Genomic DNA, 23,201 nt, shown 5'->3' with positions numbered 1-23,201 from the left:
CCTCCAAATCATGGAGGGTCAAAGGACACCACCTTACTCAAAGTGGCGGAAAGTACCAACTTCTCTTCAATTTGTAGCAACTCCTCGTTGTTGCTTGATGAAACCTTATTTGCTTGAACTTCAAAAACAACCTTCTCATTCTTCAACATCAATCTCATTCGCTTCTTCCTAGAAGCCCTTGCCTTCTTCTTAGCTTTTTTCCTTCTTGTAGATGGGTTAACACCATCCACTTCCTTGGAACCATCCTCCTCCTCTTAAGGACAAAGCTCAAACCAATGTGGAATGTCAATTACCTCTTCGTCCTTGGCTTTTGAAAGCTTTTCTTCTTCACTAAATTTCATGCCATCAAACTTCACAAGCACATTATCAAAAATCTCATAAACACCGTTAGTTGAAGAATTAATCACACACACATTATCCAATGAACGAAGGGAATTATCATTCATGACTCCTTTCACAAAAGACAAGGATTCATGCATTGGTTTTAGATTAAACTTTCTTTTTCATTACCAACTCTCAAAGTGATAAGACCTCCCTTAACATCTATTAGAGCACCCTAAGTAGCTAAAAACGGTCTCCCTAGAATAATAGAAATGTGGTCATCCTCTTCAATTTCTAGCACCTATCCTAAGGGGAACATCTTCAACTCTTCCTTTTGGGAGCTTACTAGATCTATCGGCCAATTCCAAGGTCATGTTCGTAGGAAGAAGTTCTCTTAGCTTAAGCTTCTTGAACACCGAGTAAGGCATAATGCTAACACTAGCACCTAAGTTACACAAAGCATTTTTCAAACAACTTACTCTTGATTTTGCAAGGAATAGAGAAATTGCCCGGATCTTTCATCTTCTTTGGTAGGGGTAGGTCATTGTGAATCAATGCACTACAACACTCACCAAGATATACCAAATCTATCTCATTGCACTCCCTCTTTCCACTCAATATATCCTTAAGGAATTTGGAATATCTAGTCATTTGGGTCATAGCTTTGGTGAGAGGGATAGAAAGATGGACCTCCTTAAACATGTCATGAAATATCCCAAATTGTTCATCTAACTTGTTCCTCATAAACTTTTGGGGATATGGAAGGTCGGTTTTTCTCACTTCCTCTTGCACTCTCTCAACACTCTTCGTTTTCTCAAGGACTTCCTCTTTTCTCACACTCTTTGACACATCTTTCTCTTTTTCCTCACTTAAGTCACAATCACTCTTCTTCTCTTCCTTCTCATTATTCCTAGAAATTCTCTCTTCAAGCACTTTTCCACTCCTTGTGGTGATAGAATAAACGGGTTTCTTAGGATCAACTCCTTGAGAGGGTAGTGAAGAAGGTCTAGCACAATCTTTCAAAGTGGTGGCTAGTTGAGTGATTTGGGTTTCAAGCATCTTGTTGTGTGTCATCATCTCATTGAACTTCTTATCACTCACCGACATGTAGGTGTTCAAAATCTTGGTTTGGTTCTCAATGATCTCCTCTAAGGTATTCTTGGAAGATGGGGGTTGAGCATAAGAATTATCACCATTGTGTTGAGGTCTTGGAGCGAATTCGGGTGGGGTCCCCTTTGGTTGTTGTTTTGAAAATTTCCCCTATTTTGATTGTTCCAATTACCTCGGCCTTGATTGTTACCAAATTTTGGTGTTGGCCACCAAAACCATGAGATTGAACATGATTTCCATACCCTTGGATTTGGCTTTAATTACTATAACCTTGGTTATTATAGTTACCTCGGAAACCTTGATTTCCTTGGTTCCTATAACCACCATTGTTGTAGTTATCAAAACTACCTTGTTGGTGAGAATTCCTATTCCCAAAATTCCTTAGAGCATCAAATCTTTATCCATTGTTATTATTTGAAAAAAAATTCATTTGCTCACAATCATTGTTTTTAACATCATCACAATTCTCAAAAGCATTTGGACAATTAGAAGAATCATGGTCGTAAGACCCACAAACATCACAAAAGACACAACCACTTGGCATATTACTCGAAGTAGAAGGAGGAGTAGAGTTAGAAGGTGTACCTCTCCCTTTTATGTGGGAGGGAATAATTGGTGCAACCGAATAGGCACTCTATCTTGGCTTTAATCAATGTCATCTCCTTTCCCAAGTTTGAGATTTGGGAAGACAAGTTATTGATTGCGTTAAGATAATCAACCGAATAACCCGTTGAGCCACTCTTGCTTATGGACTCTCTCTCTCCCTCTTGCCAATCCATGTAGTGACGAACTACATCCTCAATTATATCTACAACCTCTTCTTCGGTCTTGTTCATAATCAGGCCTCAGGCTCCGGCATCAAGACACGACTTCCCTTGGGGGCTCAATCCTCCATAGAAATTTTTTATGATTTAATAAGTTGGAATTCCATGATGATGACATTCACGTTGATACTCCTTGTATCTTTCCCAAGCCTCATACAAACTCTCACTAGGCTATTGCTTGAAACTTTAGATTAGAGTTCTTACCTCCGCGGTCTTCTTTTGAAGATAGAAGCAAGAAAGAAACTCTTCAGTAACCTTTTCCCAAGTTCTCAAGGAATTAGGTTTCACTTCCTTGTGCAACCATTCCAAAGCTCTTCCGATTAGAGAAAACGGAAATAGTTTGAGCCTTATGAACTCTTGAGAAACCCCATTGACCTTGATGGTATTACAATACTTATCGAACTCTTTAAGATGGTTTAGTGGGCTTTATGCTTGGCACCACTAAATTGCCTTCATTCAATCATTGTTATCATTTTCGGCCTTATCTCAAAGTCATTGGAAGGAGTTGTTGGTGGAGCTATACCACTCTCAAACCTAAAAGCGCCGGGAGTTCCCAACTTCTTCAAAGCAACTCTTCGATTAGCTCCCATGCTTACTCGATCCTCCTCTTCTCTTTCTTGGTGAATTTCCTCTCTTGGAGAGCTTGGACTCAAAGAACAATTAGCAACCCTTATCCTTGTTATTGTTCTCTCGATTTCTGTATCAAATGGCACTAAAGTCCTTCCTCTTATCCTACGCATACAAAAAAAACTCAAAGCAAATATCAATAGCACGGCTACAAATGTAGCCTAAAGAGAAAAATCTTTTTGTATTTTTGAAATTAAGTGAAATAGACTCAACAACAATAGCAAACAACTATGCCATACCCCGACAACGGCGCCATTTTTTATCAAGGGTGGAGACTAGGTCGTTGAAAACTAATCTACCCTCGGTCAAAACAAAATTTGTAATCTCTCAACACACCCTTATGCCTAGCATAGGAGTAAGTCGAGGGTCGAACCACTAGGAATGGGAGATGAGTGCTAATGCTAACTCTAAGCTATCTCAAAGTAATGAAGTAAGGTGTGCAAATTCCAAAACAATCAAACAATAAAGAAGAAATCAAATAATATCAAGCACTAGGGTTAGGATCCACATATACTCGGAATGGATATAGCTAATTGGGATTGGAGATGACTAAGTCGAGTGTTACGAGGGAAAATTAATTAAGCAATCAAGAGAGTATGGTAGGCTTATCTCCTAGAGGTTAATCTAGCATCAACTATGAGAGACTCTAACTACGAACCTTGCAAACCTACTCAATCGACAAAAGCAAGCCACAAATCAATTTTCCTTATCAATGTGAGCTTACAATGCATTCTAGTGTAACAATCAAAGTTAGCTACTCTTCAATTAATCACACTCATGCACTTAATCAATCAACCAATTTAATCACAACATCAACTCTATCGATTTCCCCCAATTTGCATCAATCCATTACTCATATATGCTTCACCATTTCCCTAGCAAGAGAACTACTCACAATCCATAGAAATCAAGATCAAAACTAAGCTAAACAATAATTTCATCATCATCATATCAATAAAACTAATTCAATCACAAATTCAATTCAAACTTCAACAATCAACAAAATAATTGAAATCATAAGCTAAAGATTGCATTAAAGTAAAGAAATCCTTACAAACTTGCTTCAATTGTTTTGTGTGATTGTTCATTCAATCTAGAATCATCAATCATCAATATTCAATCATCAACCAATAACTTCTCTCTCTACAATCTAAAGTTTCTCTCTCTATAAAATGATCTAAATTTCTATTGTAATTCTCAAAAATCTATTCTAATCTCCTCCCTCTAAAAATAGAATGAAAATCTATATATAGTAAAACTAACAAAGACAAATTAGTTAGATCGTCCCCAAATAAACCCGTACAGGCGCGGCCAACTATAAGTGAGAGCGCGACCGCACAAATCTAGTTATGGAGCAGAGACCTAGACAGGTGAGCCCGTGCCCGAGAGAGGCGCGACCTCGCCATAGTTACGCGTGCCCGCGCCTGGGAACAAGGCATCCCTCTTCACCATCATGTCGATGATCCTCGTGCGTTTCACTCAATGCTCTTGATAAACACGGGACCTTACAGTTTCAAAACCCCAAGTTTGTGGGTTCAACACGAGAAATCATGCCCCCACGGCTTGAAAGCACGACCTAAAGTCTTTAGGAACTTGCACTTCTCCATGCTCAAGCTTCAAATTGAGAACATTAGGCATCCTAATCAATGCCAAACTTAGGAAGAGGCCTCGGGAATCTTTAGATAACGACCTTAACCCGAAAAATGAAAGAAAACAAGCAAATAAAAGAGAAAATAACAAAATAAACCAAGAAATGCATAAAGATAGAAATTCAACTAAGAAAATGTAAAGAAATAAAGAGTAAAATTAGGGAAAATATAAGGAAAAGAGCTATAGAATAGCATGAAATACACCATAAAGAGAATTAAATGAGTGCTATAAATGACACTCATCACTGTACATCGTGACACGGAGCCATGTGCCACGCCACGGTGGATATACCGCGTCGCGAAGTCCTTTGATGTGTCACGGTTCACATACCATGACATGGGATTTTTATGTGTACTCTCCGCTTACAATTTTCAAGAGTTTTATCACTTTAGGGAAAAACTGCACACCGCGACACTTTAATCTGTATCGTGTCACGACACCTATTGTCGTGTCGTGGCAGGCACTGACCGTGTCACTATGCCTTAATTTAGGATTTTTTTTAATATCTTTTATAGGATTTCATATGATCCCCTACTCATTTCCTCTATAAATACCCCCTCCTTTCTACAGTTCAGGGCACAAAATCATTCTCTATTCCTCTCTTCTACACCAAGAATCAACCTGTTCTCTCTCTCTCTCTCTCTCTCTCTCTCTCTCATATTCTAAGCCTTAAACCTATATTCCTAACTAAATCATTCCTCCTTTAAGCACTCCAAGGAGTCTAAACTTGACCTAGGGTTCCGTCCTTTAACCAAGGCATGAAAGATACAAATAACTGAGCGTTTGGACCAAATAAACTCTACTTGTATTTGATTTAATTTCCATTTGATTTATATATTTATTGAATTTACTAACGGTTATTCATGATGTAGCAATTCAAGGAAATATAGAAAGTGAGTAATTATTTCACTTAATTACTCTTATTATTAATATTGCTAGAATCATGATTAAGTTTATAATTATTTAACTAATGATATTATTATTAAATTGCTTTCAATATTAATGTTGACTTCTATTGTTATTATTGATCACCATATTGCATGTTAAAGGGAATATATAATTGAAAATCACGCCTAATAAGATAATTTGGACAACCGGTTTAGGTTACTTTTTAATCTTGTTATTAAATCAAGTGATACTAATATTTTAGAATTATATGTTGCATTAATATTCAACCAATTTAGCATAATAATAGTTTGGAGTGAATTGAATATTTGTTTGCATGCCTTTGAGATCGCAGGAATCACTTTTCACTATAAGAATCTAGTAGATGCCACTACGGGCGAATGTGACTCCATGACTCACTTTGTACCATCATCTCCGATCTTCCTTTAGTGGTTCCGAATCATATAGAGTTAGTAATCTCATGGATTATGAATGGGGTGTAAACTTCATGGGCTAATCGTTGTTGCCTATCGTTGTCCCTTTATCGTGGTTGCCTTTTATGATCCGTGAACTATTTACAAGTTCCTAAAAACTTAATAGAATCGTACACGTCAATTCCAACTTCCTATTAGAGTCAAGCATATTCACACATGCTTAACATAGGCGCACTTCATATGACGCCTAAAATACGCTTCTGCACATTTATAAAATTATAGAAAAGTGTATCGTTTACAATCGCCACTAAAACCCAAAAATCGATACGAAATGACTTTTTTACACTAGATTTTAAAATTATTGATGAGCGTCATTTATGTCTCTCAAAATAATAAGATTTATGTCCTTTTTCTATATTTTCTTTCTTTATCTTCCTATAATTTCCTTAGTTTTATTTGGTTTTCCATTTTAAAGCTCATTTTGGGTTTCGATTAGTTTTATGAGGTTTTTTTTTTATTTATTTTATATTTTAGTTCTTAATTCGTAGTTTTTGTTTAGTTTTTTTTTCCGCCCTTACCTTTATTTGTATTTTGTAGGTAAATATTCCAAGTTCAAGTTGCCACGTTCTCATCGATTTTGGTGATGAACAAGCAAATTTGCACATTTGGGGGATGCGTTGCTCGTCAGCATCACACATGATTGATGCTCGAGAGCACAGACGAGCCGCACCGCAACAACCTCTAACTCCCTTCTCGCACACTTCCCATGCTCCCCTGTGTTGTAAATAAGGAAGAAGTCTAGAACAAATAGTATTAATTTATTAAGCAATATCTAAAAGATGATCTTACAAACAAAAGAACAAAACCGGTGTGTCGTGACGTAAATCACTGACTTAAATACAAAATTCCGGCGCAACCACGATGCTTAATTGTATTTGCTTGTACGTTCCCTAAGGTTAACACACCACTTCCACACAAAGACACTTTTAGGTGGAAGGTTGGAGTTAAGTATCTTATGCCCAAAAAGAGAGGTGTGTTTAAGTTATTGTGTTTTGAATATATTTCTTGTATGTGAAAAAAACAGAAAAACATCCTCCTAATTATAGAAATGAATTATTGAAGAAGATGAAAGATCATTGAGGAATCTTCTATGAAAAGGAAAATGAAATCAGAAATATTTTTAGTGATTAAAACACCATAATCAACCTCTTAAATGGGGGGTTACAATAAATCAAACAAGAAGAGGAATCCAAGGGAACCGTTGGAGTCTAACGGACAAACACGCGACCGATCGGGCGGGCGGACATTCCCTTTTTACCGGATGTCTTCTCGCGCTCGTTCAGGCAGGTCTAGCCCGGTCAGGCGCCCGATCGGGCGGCGGAACTTTAGAATTTTACGACTCTTCTCGCGCCTGATCGGGCGAGGCTCGCCCGGTCGGGCAGAGATCGCCCGATCTGGCAACGAAACTCCAGAATTTTACGACTCTTCTCTCGCCCAATCGGGCGATGCCCGCCTGATCGAGCGAGGCTCGCCCGGTCTGGCGGAGATTGCCCGATCTGGCAACGAAACTCCAGAATTTTACTACTCTTCTCTCGCCCAATCGGGCGATGCCCGCCTGACCGGGTGCCCATATCTGACCCTTTGAATTTCCTTTCTTTATTTCCAACAATCTCCCACTAAAGGAAAGGAAGAAAAGCCAACAAAAGATGAGGATAAGCAACATATTAGGAATAAGAGGAGATTAATACATAACACTTAGATATTTACATAATTAATTTGAAATCTAGTGTTTAATGAGATGAGGCAATGAATTACATGTATAAGGGTGGAAAAACCTTGAAAGCCTTACACCCTTGATCAAAGAATGGACGGACCTTGAAACTCTAAGATTTAATCCAAGACCCCCTATCACATATGTTACTCCAAAATATACCTGAACTCCACGAAGAGAGGTACTTATTTATAGCCAAGCACATTCACCTTCGGTCTAGTGGAGGCTCTAGAAAACCGGCCAAAGTTTTCATAGAAGATGGCCAGTCTTCACAACCACATAGGTGAGTCCTTTAGTGTGCATCTACATAGCACAAAGACCCATTAAGAGTTAAAAAACTAAACTCACAAACACAACTAAACATTAGCAACAACATCACCATAGGAATTAGGACAAATGTAATGTATCATATGGCTTAAGTCCAATTCCCCTCGATGATTCATCAACTTGGTTTCTTGCTAATCCTTTCGTCAAAGGATCTGCCAAGTTCTTTTCGGACCTCACATAGTCCAAAGCAATCACTCTATTTTTGAGAAATTGCCTTAACACCCTGTGTCTCATACAAATATGTCTATTTTTGCCATTGTAGTTGCTAATATTCAATCCCTACTTCCACTTAAGAGAAATTAAGACAATAATGAATATTAAAGGGATAGATAAGAATTTTTTTCATACATTGTTTTCTTTATCACAAGAAAATGTCTGTCAATTACGGATCTTTTCCCTTGACAAAGAGAAAACCTCTACTTAGGATGCCATTGTAAATGCTTTTATTAATAGGTACAAGTGCAACATTCAAGTTGAAACTGATCATAGGGAACTTGAGATACTCAAACAAAAAGAGAATGAAGGGTTCACTTCTTTCTTTAATAAGTGGAGGGAAATCTCTGCTAAGATGATTGAGGTTCCTACTGAAAAAGAATCTGTGAGATTGTTCATAAAGAATCTCCAGGAAAAATATTCTAAGCAACTCAAGTATCAAAGCAACTTGAACACTTTTAAGGCCATCTATGACATTGGAATTAATATTGAAGACGACTTTGCAAAACAAAAAGCTGCTAACACTAACTCCAACAGTGGCTGGAAAGGAAAGAAGAACGACAATCCTTCTTCTTCAAAAATTACCGACTCAAACAATGTTAGCACCTTTAATTTTAATGAAGTCCTTGCTATGAACAATCAGGGATAAAAGAAACCATTTAGGAAAAACTTTACTCCTATTGGTATGAGTTATGACACCGCATTTGACCGTCTTCATGCAAAGGGTCTTATAACTCCTATTGAACCATTTGGGGATCCACCAATAAAAAAGAGATCGGCTAATTGGAACCCTAATGCACACTGCAAATACCATCAAGCCAGGGGCCATCTTACTGAGAATTGATGGAAGCTAAAGGAAGCTACCCAAGACTTAATCGACAATAATAAACTCCTAGTGCCTCCTGCAAGTAAGAAGCCAAGTATCAATAGTGCACAACATTCTGATTCCTTGGCCATCTGATGAGGAAAATTCTGTTGATCCCTCATCCTTGATCAAACAAGTCAAAGAAACTCATGCCCTTAAAGAAGAACAAGAAGTATTCTTCGACGCCATGAGTGAATCGTCCCCAATGCAAAAACCGCCCACTAAGGAAGATATATTACTCCTTGTATATTCGGTAGAAAAATTTGTAGGCATGTGTAGAAGGATTCTTGAACGCACTGAACAAGAACGAAATAAACATGTCAACAAAGAGGTAGCACCAACTACGAAGAAACCATTCTCTCTTTAGTTTCTTTGTAGTTGAAACAACCAAAAGGAGCCATAAGTCCTACACTACAATTGGGACCACCTATGAAAACATGTTCAAAATGCTCTCCGAGGGTGGCAAGATTAAACCTCTCAAACCGAGACCATTTGAATTACTAAAGAGGACAGATAGATTCTACTGTCCATATCACCAATCAGGGGGACATACAATAGAACAATGTTTTAAATTTAAAGATTTAATTTAGATTCTGATTGATGATAAAAAGATAGTCTAAATTCCGCAAGAAAAAGATGCTACAATTAATGGAGTTTTGGACAGTGACAATGAGGATGTCTACCTTAAAGATTTGGAAGAGACCCCACTCTCCACAATATATCCGGTGGACGACATTTGGGATGAAGAAGATTCACCCATAGATGTCTTCACAAGGTCCGAGTGAATGCAACCTCCCATTATTGTGCAACAACCTATCCCTACTACTTAGCAAATTCTCATACCTATAATAGAGGACAACGATGTTGTCAAGCAATTAAAGAATACCAAAGTTGACATGAATGTATGGAAGCTCTTAGCTACATCCCATTAACATAGGTTGCTAGTAATGAATGTTTTGGACAAAATAGGAATATATTCTGAAACCACTCCTGAGGGTTGGCTAACTTTCTCACAAGTGATCTTCCTAGTCCTATAAATAGTCCTATAAATGTGATCACCTTTTCTGACAAGGACTAATCTCCAGAGGGTGATAAACATAAAAAGCATTAAATCTCACAATAATCTTCAAGAGAATGAATGTCCCAATGAATCTTGTAGATAATGGATCAGCGATTAATGTTTGTCCACTCCGAACCGCGAGAATGTTAGGGATTAAAGATGAAGACTTGTCCCCGTCTACATAGGGAATAAGAGCCTATGACAACACTCGTCGCCAAGCTCTTGGGACTATCACTATGAATTTGACGGCAGGAGTCATAGAACATGCCACTACTTTTCAAGTGGTAGACATTGAGGCCTCTTTCAACCTATTGTTGGGACTCCCTTTGCTTCATGATCTAAAGGTTGTCCATTCATCCCTTCCACTACAAGAAAATAACCTTTTCGTAGCGATTATTTTAACCTTTAGTATCGATTGTAATTTCAACAAAAAGCTTTCCCAACAAATGGTCATTCGATACAATATCCCCCGTTGCCTTAACGTTTAATAGTGGTTTTCAATATTTTTGAGGTTGGCCTCAATAATCGATACAAAAAATTACATCCAATCGTGGTGATTATTGTAGCGATTACAATCTCTATAAATGTTTAACTCATTTTCTTCAAAAAAAAAAAACATGCGTATGATCTTTACAGAATTCGAACATGCAACCTGAAACTCTTATATTAAATGTTTCACCAATAAGCTATGACATATTTAATGTATTCTTCGTCAAACAATATTTATACATCTAGTGCTAAAAAGGATTTTCGTATCGATTTTTAGGATTTAGTGGCGATTGTAAATGATACGATTTCTCAAAATTATATAAATGTGTAAAAATAGTGTGGATATGTATTATTATGTTTTCCGTATCGATATATCTGGGAAAACCATGGAGATTGTAAAAATGATACGACATCCTTAATTATTTCACAAACATACTTGCATATTGTAGCGAATGTACAATCGCTACGAAAATAGATTTTTCTTATAGTGTTCATCAGCAAGAGAAGGCTATAGTTAGAGGAATCCCTGTCACGACTGATGCTTCACCAATGAGAATAAAAGTCATTAAGAATCCCATAATAAACGTGGAGCACGATGAAGATGACGAGGACTTGTGGGGCTTTAACGAAGAGGTCTCCTAGATCGAGGAGGACGAAAGGACCCCTCTTCACTACGACCTCCACTCTAACATGAAAGTAAATGCCATCCTTAAGAAATAAGGAAACTTCCCGGGAACGACCCTCATAATGGAAAAAAGAATAGCAAAACAAATAGGGCTACCTGGCCTCCCTAAATTGGACACTTTTGGACTTGGTTTCGAACTGACTCTAGAAGATCTTCAGCAAGCCCGAGAAAAGGCAAACGCACGTAGGAACGCTCGTACTCAAAAGAAAGCAATCCTAATGGATCTTTATCATGTTACTCTAAATAGGCAATTCATAAAAGAGGGAGAGGACTATCCATGCCATGAATTCCCTGAACCATTTGTCAAGAATGGGATAAGACAATCTGGTTTCGAAATATTTCTTGATTGCAACTTTATAGATGATGTCCCAACTCCCATCCATAAGGAAAAGGCACCCCCATGCTTTGATTTTAATGTAATCGAACTCCTCCTTGAGTATGAAAAGAATGAGCCAACCCGTATTGAAGACAACTCTTTGCTCATTCAAACAGTATTACAGAGTGATAACTTTGATCCTTCCAAACTTATCACTCCGGCAGAGGGTCTAGTTCAAGGATGGAGAAAGACCGTGAAAGTGACTATTCCAAGTAGAAGAAAAATTTCTATAAGAACCGGACAAGGACCAATGCTCGATGAATCATCTATGTCAGAGCCTGAGTCGGAGTCTACCCCTATCGAGTCTTCTAAGTCCTTAGTCATAGCACCCTCTCCTAGCTCTTCTTCTTTAGTGTTTTACCCTAGGATAGTCAATAACCAAGTCCCAACGGACGTCACTTTATTTGATGTAATGATTTCATAATTCAATAATATGTCTTCTTCTGCTTACTACTCGTGTCGTTCTTTAACTCAAGATGATGAGCATTGCTTAACTAACAATGAAAGTGACAAAGAAATAATTAAAGCAATGGAAACACTTGAAAATAAAACACCGATAATTGAGGATACTGAAACAGTTGACATCTCAAAAGATCCAACCATAAAAAGAGAAGTTAAAATCGGACTAACACTTAATAAAGAAGAAAGACCCGATTTTATTAATTTATTAAAAGAATTTATCGATGTATGTCATATGAAGATGTTCCAGGCATTAATAGAGAATTAGCTCAACACACAATCCATTAATTCTAGGAATGAAACCTGTAAAACAAAAGTTACGTCAAATGAAAACCGACGTAGCTCTTAAAATAAAAGAAGAAGTACAAAAACAAATAACAACAGGTTTTATCAGGGTATCCAAATACCCCGAATGGGTTGCAAATTTAGTCCCAGTTCCAAAGAAGGATGGAAGGGTATGAATGTGTGTTGACTATCGAGATCTAATAAGGCAAGTTAAAAGGACGACTTCCCTTTACCACACATTTATATTCTAGTAGATAATACAGCGAACCACACACTTCTCTCATTCATGGATGGATACATAGGGTATAATTAGATCCTCATGGCAAAAGAAGACATGGAGAAAACAACTTTCATAACACCTTGGGGCACTTATTATTACAGGGTGATGCCATTCGAGTTGAAAAACACGGGTGCCACTTACCAACAAGCAGCAACTGCTTTACTCCATGACATGATGCACAAGGAAGTCGAAGTCTATGTAGATGACATGATTGTGAAATTAAAGGATCGACCAGGGCATTTGGTAGCTATAGACATCCAAATGTGTCTCCCCAAAACCAAACCCAGTGATGATTACCTTTCATGTAATTTGATTATCGAATGAAGTGAAAGTGTGAAAAGTCTAGTGACGAGGATGTTTTTATTAAAATATCTCTTCTTTTTGTTTTTTAAAATAGTTCTTTTCTTACCCTATTTGTGAAATACGTGCATTCCAGTTTAGTTTGTCCCATGATAAGGGTCCAATAATAGTGTAGTTGTATAGGGCTTGAAAATATCCTTCCAACGATATAATATAAACCCAGTTCCGATGAATAATAAGGAAGTTATGGCCAAAATACAAAACTGGGCCCGGTATGGTTCTTACATATGGCCCAATGATCTAGAGGAGGGCCTACTATTAATTATCATTTTTAAAGCTATTAGGACTGATTATAGTCTTCTAGAATACTCTATAAGGTTCTTTTAAATCATAATGGAGTTAGGATTGATAATTATGTTTCAAAGAGTTTGAAATTGAATAAAACTACTTCTTTTGAGAATCCTTGTTTTCTACGAAATGGAATATATTCAAATATTATTTTATGCCTTATTATATTTATCCAAATCTTATAGGGTTGGATAGATCTTGAAATTATATTTCCAATGATATATTATAATATTAAGTTCAAGCTATAACGAAAAAGATATGAATGGAATATGAAACTCTATCCAAAACTGACACCCTTCCACTATTTCGGCCATAAATTTTTATCTACAAAAGATTTTAATCTGATTCTAATTGGGTTGGAAAGTATACATCAAGAGATTTCCATCAACATATTATATGCCTTATTTGGACTTCTGGATCAAAAGTTATGATAAAAATAAAATCCGTAAAAACCGTCTTGCAGTGCCAAATGACAGGTTTGTCGCTTGGCGATGACCCTGTCGTTGGCGATAGAGGCGTGTTTTATTCCTTTTCAAAATCTGATTCATTTCTATAAATTTCGGACTATTTTATTATAAATAGGGTCCTTAGACCTCCGTTTTAAATAATCAACAATAACCAGAATTCTCTAATTCTCTTCTCTCTCTAAGCTAAAGCTTATTCTCTCTCTCCCTCTTTCTAGCCTAGCCTTTTACAAACAAAATTCCTCATACATTATCATTAGACACACCTAGCCAAGTTCAAAGTTGCCTTCGCCCTAGACGTCAAAGGTTTGATAAGACTGAGGGTTTGGTCCCAAATTCCTATTTCAATTATTTAATTTTATTGTTTTGTTTTAGTATTTTCCTCGAAGTTACTAACGTGTGTATTTTGTTATTAGAAAGAGATACGAGGCATCCAAGTAAGAGCTTTAATTTATAATTGATATTTTGATATAGAAATCATGTTAGGATGCTTTTCCTAGTATCATGTTTAGGATGCTTTTCTTAGTATGATGTTTAGGGTAAAGAATAAGTTCCTTATATCAATTATGATTTCTATGATGCTTCCTATTTTCTTTCTTAATATCATGTTAGTATCATGTTAGGGCTAAAGCTTTGATCTTTATTGTTTAGTGACATGCTAGGGTTTGTTATAAATCTTGTTAGTATCATGCCTAGGATCTTCCCATTATTATTCAATAACATGATTATTTTAATTATTATTATTATTATTATTATTATTATTATTATTATTATTATTATTATTATTATTATCATCATCATCATCATCATCATTATGTTGCTTATTTATGGTTATTGCTTAATCACACCTTTTTATTCATGTTTAAAGAAAATTTGTACTTGTAATCACGCTTCATAAGATAATTAATAATCTTGTTTGGGTTAATATGATTTTAATTCAAGTGATCGCCAATAATATATTTAATTGTGCATTAATATTCAACCAACATAAATTAAATAGGTTTAGGGTTAATCTATTGATTGCATGTTTGTTAGAAAGCGCACATGAATACGAGAAGAATAAAGTAGAGGCATATTATTAAGGCAAGTTCTTTCTCTTTTAGATTGGATTTGTACCTTCATCCCCGAACACCAGTCATGGTTCCAGATCTATTGGAGTTGACGATCTCATGGATCGTTAAAGGGTGTAACCTTCACTTGTGAACGGTTTACAAGTTCCTAAAACTTGTTGGCGACTCTTTTGCTCTAGCTTCCTTCCCTTTGGACGCCACCGTACTTTATTGTATGATCACAGTATGGTTCATGTTTTGGGTAATGCTTGAAATATTCCCTACAGTAGCCCTATGAAAATTCTTTAAAAGGTTAAGAAAATATAACATGAGGTTGAACCCATCCAAGTGTACTTTAAGAGTCACCTAAAGAATGCTCTTGGGATATGTCATTATCTCTAGAGGAATAGAGATAGACTCAACCAAGATCAAAGCAATCATGTCAATGCCACCGCCCAAAACCGAAAAGCAAATTCGGGGATTCATTGGCCGGTTGCAAAACATAAGTAAGTTCATATCTAAATTGACAACAATATGTGAACCAATATTCAAGAAGCTTAAAAAGAATGTGCCGGTAATATGGGAATATGAGTGTCAAAAATCCTTTGAAAAGATCAAAGCATATCTCGCTAACCCTCCTGTATTAGCACCAACACTCCCAAGGATCCCCCTCAGATTATACCTAACATTAACCAAAGAGACAATGGGGGCTATGCTTGCACAAGAAGTAGAAGGAAAGGAGAACTCCATCTACTACCTAAGCAAAAAGATGCTCAAGTATGAAATACGCTACACACCACTTGAGAAATTGTGCCTCGCATTGGTGTGGGCCACAACCAAGTTAAGACATAACACGCTCGTTCATATGGTCTTTATAGTATCTCGAATGGATCCACTTAAGTATCTTTTCGAGAAATCTACACTAAATGGACGAATATCAAGATGGATAGGCAACTTAGCCTAATTTGATGTAAGGTTCATGCCCTAAAAGGCTATTAAAGGATCTGTGGTTTCTGATTTCTTAGCAAATTTTTCAATAGAAGATTCTACGCCTATACATGAGAATGATTTTCCAAACGGAGACTTGATGGTCACAGAAGATGATACCTGGACTCTCTACTTTGATGGAGCCTCAAACCAAAAGGGATGTGGTGTAGGAGTACTATTGGTATCAGTTAAAGAAGAACATGTTCAAATCTCCATAAAGCTAGATTTCGACGTTACCAACAACGCTGCAGAATACGAAGCATGCGTGGTAGGCCTCGAAACAGCATTAGCATTGGGAGTAAAGAAACTTTGAATTTTCGAAGATTCTTCATTATCATCAATCAAATTTCCAAGAGATGGAAAGTAAGGAGTGAAAGCTTGTCCCCTTACAAAACCTACTTGGAAACTCTCACAAACCAATTGGAAAAGGTAGAATATACATATCTACCTATAGAGGAAAATCAATTTGCTGATGCCTTGGCAAGATTGCCTCAATGGTTAGGATTCCTACGGAAATTGAGCAAATGCCCTTAACAATAGAAAAGAGGCATAAACCGGCTTATTTCCAAGCAATAGAGGATGACGAGGTAACCCAAGTGGAAGAACCTTGGTGTACAGACATCCTCAACTATGTTACAAAGGGAGAATATCCACCCCATGCTGACAAAAGGGCAAAACGAGCCTTAAGACTTTTGGCTTCCTAATATGTGCTCATTAACGACGAGTTACACAAAAGGGTACCTAAGGGTCGATCTCTTCTATGTGTAGGCATAAAGGAAGCCCAAAGGGCTATGAGAATAGTGCATGAAGGGGTATGTACTGTGGAACACACGTAAATAGCAAAATGCTAGTCCAAAACGTAATGCGCGAAGGATATTATTGGACTACTGTGAATAGGGACTGTCATTAATATGTCAAAAGATGCCCTAAATGCCAAATTTATGCTTACTTGCAACATGTTTTCCCGTCTCTTCTCTACACCTACACATCACCATGCCATTCTCAACATGGGGAATGTACATCATTGGAAGAATTACTCCTCCAGGAACAGGAGGCCATGAATATATATTAGTAGCAATTGACTACTTCACTAAATGGGTTGAAGCAAAATCATTTGCCAAACTCACTGCAAAGCATGTAGCACTCTTTATCGAAAGAAACATCATTTGTCGATATGGAGTCCCACATGAAATGATAAGTGATAATGGAACTCACTTTTAAGCAGAATGTGAAGAATTGTTACAAAAGTATGTCATCAAACACCATCATTCTTCTCCGTATAAACCTCAGGAAAATGGTGTCGTTGAGGTAGTTAATAAAAAATTAAAGACAATCATCGAGAAGATGACTGAAAATTACAAAGATTAGACTGACAAACTCCACTTTTCCCTGTGAGGTTATCGCACATCAATTCGGTCATCGATATGGAATACGCCATTTTCCTTAGTCTATGGGATGGATTCCCTACAACTTGTAGAGCTAGAAATACCTTCTCTACACATCGCGTTAGAAATTAAACTCGATGAAGTAGAATGTACTAGAGCGAGATATGAAGAGCTAATTCTACTTGATGAAAAACAAATGGAGGCTCTACATCATACTGAATGTTATCAAACTCGTATGGCTAGACACTTCAACGAGAAATTCAAGACAAGGAATATATATAAAAGTTGGAGACTTGGTGTTAAAGGCATTAAGGAAAAATGTTTTAAACCTAAGAGGCAAATTTAGACCAAATTGGTCTAGGCCCTATATTGTCAAGACTATCCTATCAGGAGGTGCTGCAAAACTAACTGATAAGGATGGCAATAAATTCTCGAACATGACAAATCTTAACCAACTTAAGAAGTACTATCAATAATTACTTGAGTAGGACACTCAAGAGAGCTACGTTTGGCCTGATTCCTTAGGAAAGGATACGTAGGCAACCCTTACAGGTTGCGGCTACTTTAATTTTTATAAACCTCGCATTCCAGCAAATCAACTAAGAGAAATTAGCGAGAAAATTTGCAAACGTATCCCAGAAAAGTTGTCGCCTGACGACAGAAGTCCGCGTCGGCCGACAACAGCAGCATTCTGGCAACGAAGACAGCGTCGGGTGACAAGCAGCAGTGTCTGGCGACAAGGATAGCACCAGGCGACGAAGACTAGCGTCTTGCGACGAACTTAAATTTCGACGCCAATTTTTCCACATTAAACTGGGCAAATTTCGGTGTATTTTGGAAATTTTCGACTTACGTACCCGATTATTTTCATAAAATTATTAAGTTTTTTCTTTTCTTTAATAAAGAGTGTAATGTAGATGTTGATTTAATTTAAAAATCGGAAAATTAAATTAATAAAATAAAGTAAAAATACATTATTGATGGAATTTAAATAAAAGCTTAAAAGAAAATAAATTGACTTAAAAATTAAATTTGTCTTAATAAGTTGAAAGTTAAGCAATACTCTAATCTTTCTTCTCCTTCTTTTCTCTCTTCCAATTCTTGTCGGTGTCTTCTTCATCGTCCATTACTTTTGCTAGTAGGCATCCTTTAGAGGATCTGCATTCAATTTTGGTATAAATAGTTTCTCCTTTAGCCAGTACACCATGTTTCTTCTCTACCCAAATTTTATTTTCTATAGAGTCAGCTTTCCTTTTCTCTTTGCCTTTAGTAGTGTCTTTCTTCTTAGGCATCATAGGTGTTTTGAACTCAACTCTTTCACCTAAGCGTTCCTTTACAGGAGCTATCTTGTTTCCCAAACGATTCTTCACATTGGTTCTACTTTGATCTTTCTTCTTGTCCTATTTAGGTTTATCAAGTAGCCAATTCTTCACATCCTTGGACAAAGAAGGAAGAACCTTTTAGGTAACAACTTCCCATAAAGGCCTAGTACTCCAATAAGCATCAAATCTCTCTACTTCTTGTGAAACAGGGAATTCATAAGGACGATGAAGATCTCCAAAAGGAATGGTTTGAGCAAGGCCGTACTATCTTTTTACCCTGCAGGGGTAATAAAAAGTCTACTTGGATAGGCTTGGAAGACAGCAGAAGGGTTGCTTGTTGACACTAACCATCTTCTCAATTTTCCACCATGGGATGATCCATTTTATAGCAAAATGATGAGAAACGAATATTTTGCTCCTCTCCCGGCGACCCATCGTTATGGAAAAGCGCTTTTTTTGCCTCACAAAGCAGTTTAGTGTATATTTTTCAATATTGTCAGGACTCAGGAGGGCTAATTAATTCTAGGGTCTCCATTAGCCACATCTGCAAAAACTTTTAATGTAAATAATTAGTATTACTATACAAAAATATATGTTTTTGATTTCTGTAATTAAAAATATTATTTTTCTACTTGTAATAAAATTGGAGAGCCTCAAAGAGGGGCTTTTGGATTTTTCTTTATTTCATCCAAACTAAGCATTATTTCTCCAGCAATTAATGGCATTGGATTCCTCCCTGATTCAATTTGTTCCATCACTAATACTAAAATTGCTTGACCCTCACGATTATTACCACTAGCAAGGAGATATTGGATAAACATGCAAAAGAGAAAAGCTTTTCTTCTATAAACATGAAAAGACTCGGAATATGGTCTATCAAAGTAGTGGCGTGCAAATTCTTTCAAATGAACTACAGTACCATCTACAATATTTGTTAGTTCTTGGTCTTTCAGATTAAATAAGCGCTCAAAATGTTTATAATAATATTCACTAACATTAAGAATTATCGCAAGATCCATGGAGGGAAAGCCTAGAATGGCACCAAATTCTTCCGGTAAATGACTAATTTCATCACAGCCTATTATAAAGCGATGTGTGTCTGGATCCCAATATTCTAAGGCGGTATGAATAAAATCTATATCTATATCTAACCCCTTAATACCATAAATACCTGCCATATGAAAGAAATCAAGCTCTTTTCTCTCCCTAGCAATCAAAGAATGGCACCACTCACGAGTAAAATCACTAAAACTCTTAGACATGATTGCTTAAAGAGAATTAAAGTTATAACTATTATTTTAATCTGTTCGAAATATAAAAAATTCGGTAGATTTGGGGGATATTTATGGACAAAACTGGAACAATTTGTTTTTCGAAAGGATTCGGAAAAAAAGAGTGTCGTCGACGACAAGGACAGCGCCTGGCGACAAAGTCAGCGTCTGACGACGACGTCAGCGTTTGGCGATAGAAAGTCGGTTCGACGATAGCTTATTCGCGCTATGCAAACCATATGTTTTCTTCGTTTACGACTCGATTTTAGGCATTAACTGTATGTTTTTAACTTCTTTCAAACATTTTAGATTAATTTAAGCTTAATTAATTTTAGGCATATGTTGGTCAAAAATTTATTTTTTATTTTTTCTTTTTGGGGGAGAAAGTCAGATACCCTCCATTAATAATAAAAAAATGACAAAAATTTTTGCGCAAAAATTAGTCACAATTTTTGCACACACTCACACGCACATAAAATAAAAAATAAAAAATGCAAAGATAAAATAAGCATAATAAAGTTGTATATATAATATGTCTAATGTAGAAGTTATATAATACAAATTAGCAAAGTCCTATAAGTTAAATAAAATGAACACAGGTACAGCTATGATGCCGGAGGACGCAAATGGGGAGGCACTCCCAAAGTGTCAAAGAACAAGGTAAATCGTGCAGTATGCCCCTCACCGGCCCTAGGATCACCAATAATCGGGATCGATAGGGTAGCGCCAGCCCATCCACCCTCACCCCTGGAAGAGGTACGACGGCGCCTTGAGTTGGACCTCTCTCTCCTGGCCTCATGTCTCGTTCGGGTATGAAGAAAAATAGGTTGTCCCTACAAAAGTAAACCATATCAGATGCTAAATGAGTAAATCAAATCAAATTCCGGCGAATACAATTAAGCACCGTGGTTGCGCCGGAATTTCGTTTTCAAGTCAGTGATTTGCATCACGACACACCATTTGTTCCTTTGTTTTGTAAGATCAATTTTTCGGTCTTACTTGTTATTTCTTTATGCTATTACTGTAGATTTCTTCTATATTTACAATAATTTGAAAACGAAATTATGTCTATTGGTAATAGTATTATGAAGTCTCTTCCCGACCTCTCTAAGTTGGAACCTCTCGATGGTAACAACTACAAGAGGTGGTCACAAAAGCTACTAATATTTTTTGAACAAGTGGAAATAGATTATGTTTTGAATGAAGATGTCATTGAAGTTTTGGAGAAGGCGGAGGAATCGGCCAAGATTGCAACGGATCCCATTCCGACGGCCATCACCGATGCCTTGAAGAAGAATGAGAAGGACAACAAGCTTGTTCGTGGACATCTCCTCAACCATATGAACAATACTTTGTTTGATTTGTTTGTCAATTTCAAGTCAAGCAAGGTTATTTGAGACGCTTTGGAAAAAAAATATGGAGCGGATGATGCCGGGAAAAAGAAGTACGTGGTGGGAAAGTGGCTCAATTTCAAGATGGATGATGAGAAACCTATCATGTCTCAAGTCCATGAATATGAGAACATGGTGACTGAAATTATTGGTGAAGGCATGAAGATTTGTGAGACCCTTCAAGCCAATGTTCTCTTGGAGAAATTCCCTCCCTCTTGGAATTACTACCGTAACTCTTTGAAGCACAAGAAGAAGGACATGACCCTCCAAGAGCTCATTAGTCACATGAGAACCGAAGAGGCTAATCGCCTTAAGGATAAGTTTGAGAATTTGTCTCTTAATTCTTCTAAAGCTAATCTTGTTGAGTCTTCTTTGAATGTGTCTAAAAACAGGAACAATTCTAAGAAGAAGGGAAAGAACAAGTCCAAAAAAAAATCTCACTCCAAACAACAAAATCCAAAAGTCAAAGGGTTCTTGCTATGTGTGCGAAATCGTTGGACACAAAGCATACCAATGCAACCGGAGGCATGGTGCAAAGAAAGATGGCAACACCTCCCAAGCCAATGTGGTAGAAAAAGAAGAAATCATTGCGGCGGTGGTGGTAGAAGCCAAGTTGGTGGAGAACAAAGTGGAGTGGATTTTGGACACCGGAGCATCTAGGCACTTTTGTGCAAATAAGGCCTTGATGACCGAGTTTGAAGATGTTACCGATGGTGATCATGTCTACATGGGAAATAGTAGCACCGCAGGAGTCCTTGGCAAAGGAAAGGTCCATCTCAAACTCACCTCCGAAAAAACTTTATTTTTAAATAATGTGTTGTATGATCCTTCTCTTAGGAGAAATCTTGTTTCGGGAGCCCTTCTCAACAAATCCGGCCTAAAACTTGTCTTTGAGGCCGACAAGATTGTAATGACTAAGAATGGAAACTTTGTTGGGAAAGTTTACCTCAATAATGGTTTGTTTGTTTTGAATGTTATGAATGAAAATGGAAGTACTTCTTTTGCTTATATTATTGAGTCTTTGGATGTTTTGCACAACCGTTTGGGACACTTGAATTCCTCTTATTTGAAAAAGTTAAAGGACAAGAAATTATTTAATTTTTCAATGGATGATAAACTTGAAAAATGCCATATTTGTGTTGAGGCCAAACATACTAAGAAACCATTTAAGCAAGTGGTCTCAAGAAGTACCAAATTACTTGAATTGATCACTCGGATTTAGCGGACTTTAAAAAATGCACTAGTAGGGGTGGTAAAAATTATTATATTACTTTTGTTGATGACTTTTCTCGTTATACCGAAGTTTATTTGCTTCAAACTAAAGATGAAGCCGAAAGTGCATTTTTAAAGTACAAAGCTGAAGTTGAAAATCAATTAGACCTTAAAATCAAAAGAGTTAGAACCGATAGAGGTGGTGAATATGGAAAAGATTCTTTAAAAGATTTTTTTGAAGCCAATGGCATCATACATGAAACTAGTCCATCTTATACACCCCAATCAAATGGCATTGCCGAAAGGAAAAACAAATCTTTAAAAGAGACTATGAATGCCATGCTTCTTAGTTCCGGTTTATCCGATAACTTGTGGGGAGAAGCGGTTCTTTCTGCTTGTTATGTACTCAATAGAGTGCCCCATAAGAAATTTGATAAAACCCCCTATGAACTTTGGAAGGGATATAGTCCAAATTTTAGTATTTTAAAAGTATGGGGGTGTTTGGCTAAGGTGGCTTTACCGGACTTTAAAAAATCCACTATCGGGTCTAAAACATTTGATTGTGTGTTCATTGGATATGCTCATAATAGTGCAACCTATAGGTTCATGTTATTAAGTGATAGAACAATTTGTGAAGCTAGAGATGCGGTATTTTTTTAGCATATTTTTCCTATGAACAAATCTTTGTCTTCTAATGTAGACATGCATGCTAGTAAGTCAAGTATGGATGTGCCTTTAGTTGGTTCTATGCCTAGTTCTAATCTCCCTTCTTCCTCTACCAAAGTGGTAGTAGTTGAACCTAGGAGAAGTA

The 23,201-nt window shown here is 36.9% G+C and overlaps 1 protein-coding gene across 1 annotated transcript; it reads right to left on the bottom strand.

Moving 5' to 3' along the window:
* Positions 1-608: 608 nt before the first annotated feature.
* LOC110690332 lies at positions 609-1,428 on the bottom strand. Its single transcript, XM_021867159.1, has 2 exons — positions 894-1,428; positions 609-766 (listed from the first exon to the last, which is right to left on the bottom strand). Exons 1-2 carry the CDS (start codon positions 1,426-1,428, stop codon positions 609-611), a joined length of 693 nt encoding a protein of 230 aa, XP_021722851.1.
* Between the last annotated feature and the right edge of the window lie 21,773 nt (positions 1,429-23,201).

This window comes from Chenopodium quinoa, unplaced genomic scaffold (assembly GCF_001683475.1).
Source record: "Chenopodium quinoa cultivar QQ74 unplaced genomic scaffold, ASM168347v1, whole genome shotgun sequence".
Classification (NCBI taxonomy): Eukaryota; Viridiplantae; Streptophyta; class Magnoliopsida; order Caryophyllales; family Amaranthaceae; genus Chenopodium; species Chenopodium quinoa.
This window is presented reverse-complemented; position numbering and strand designations above follow the sequence as displayed.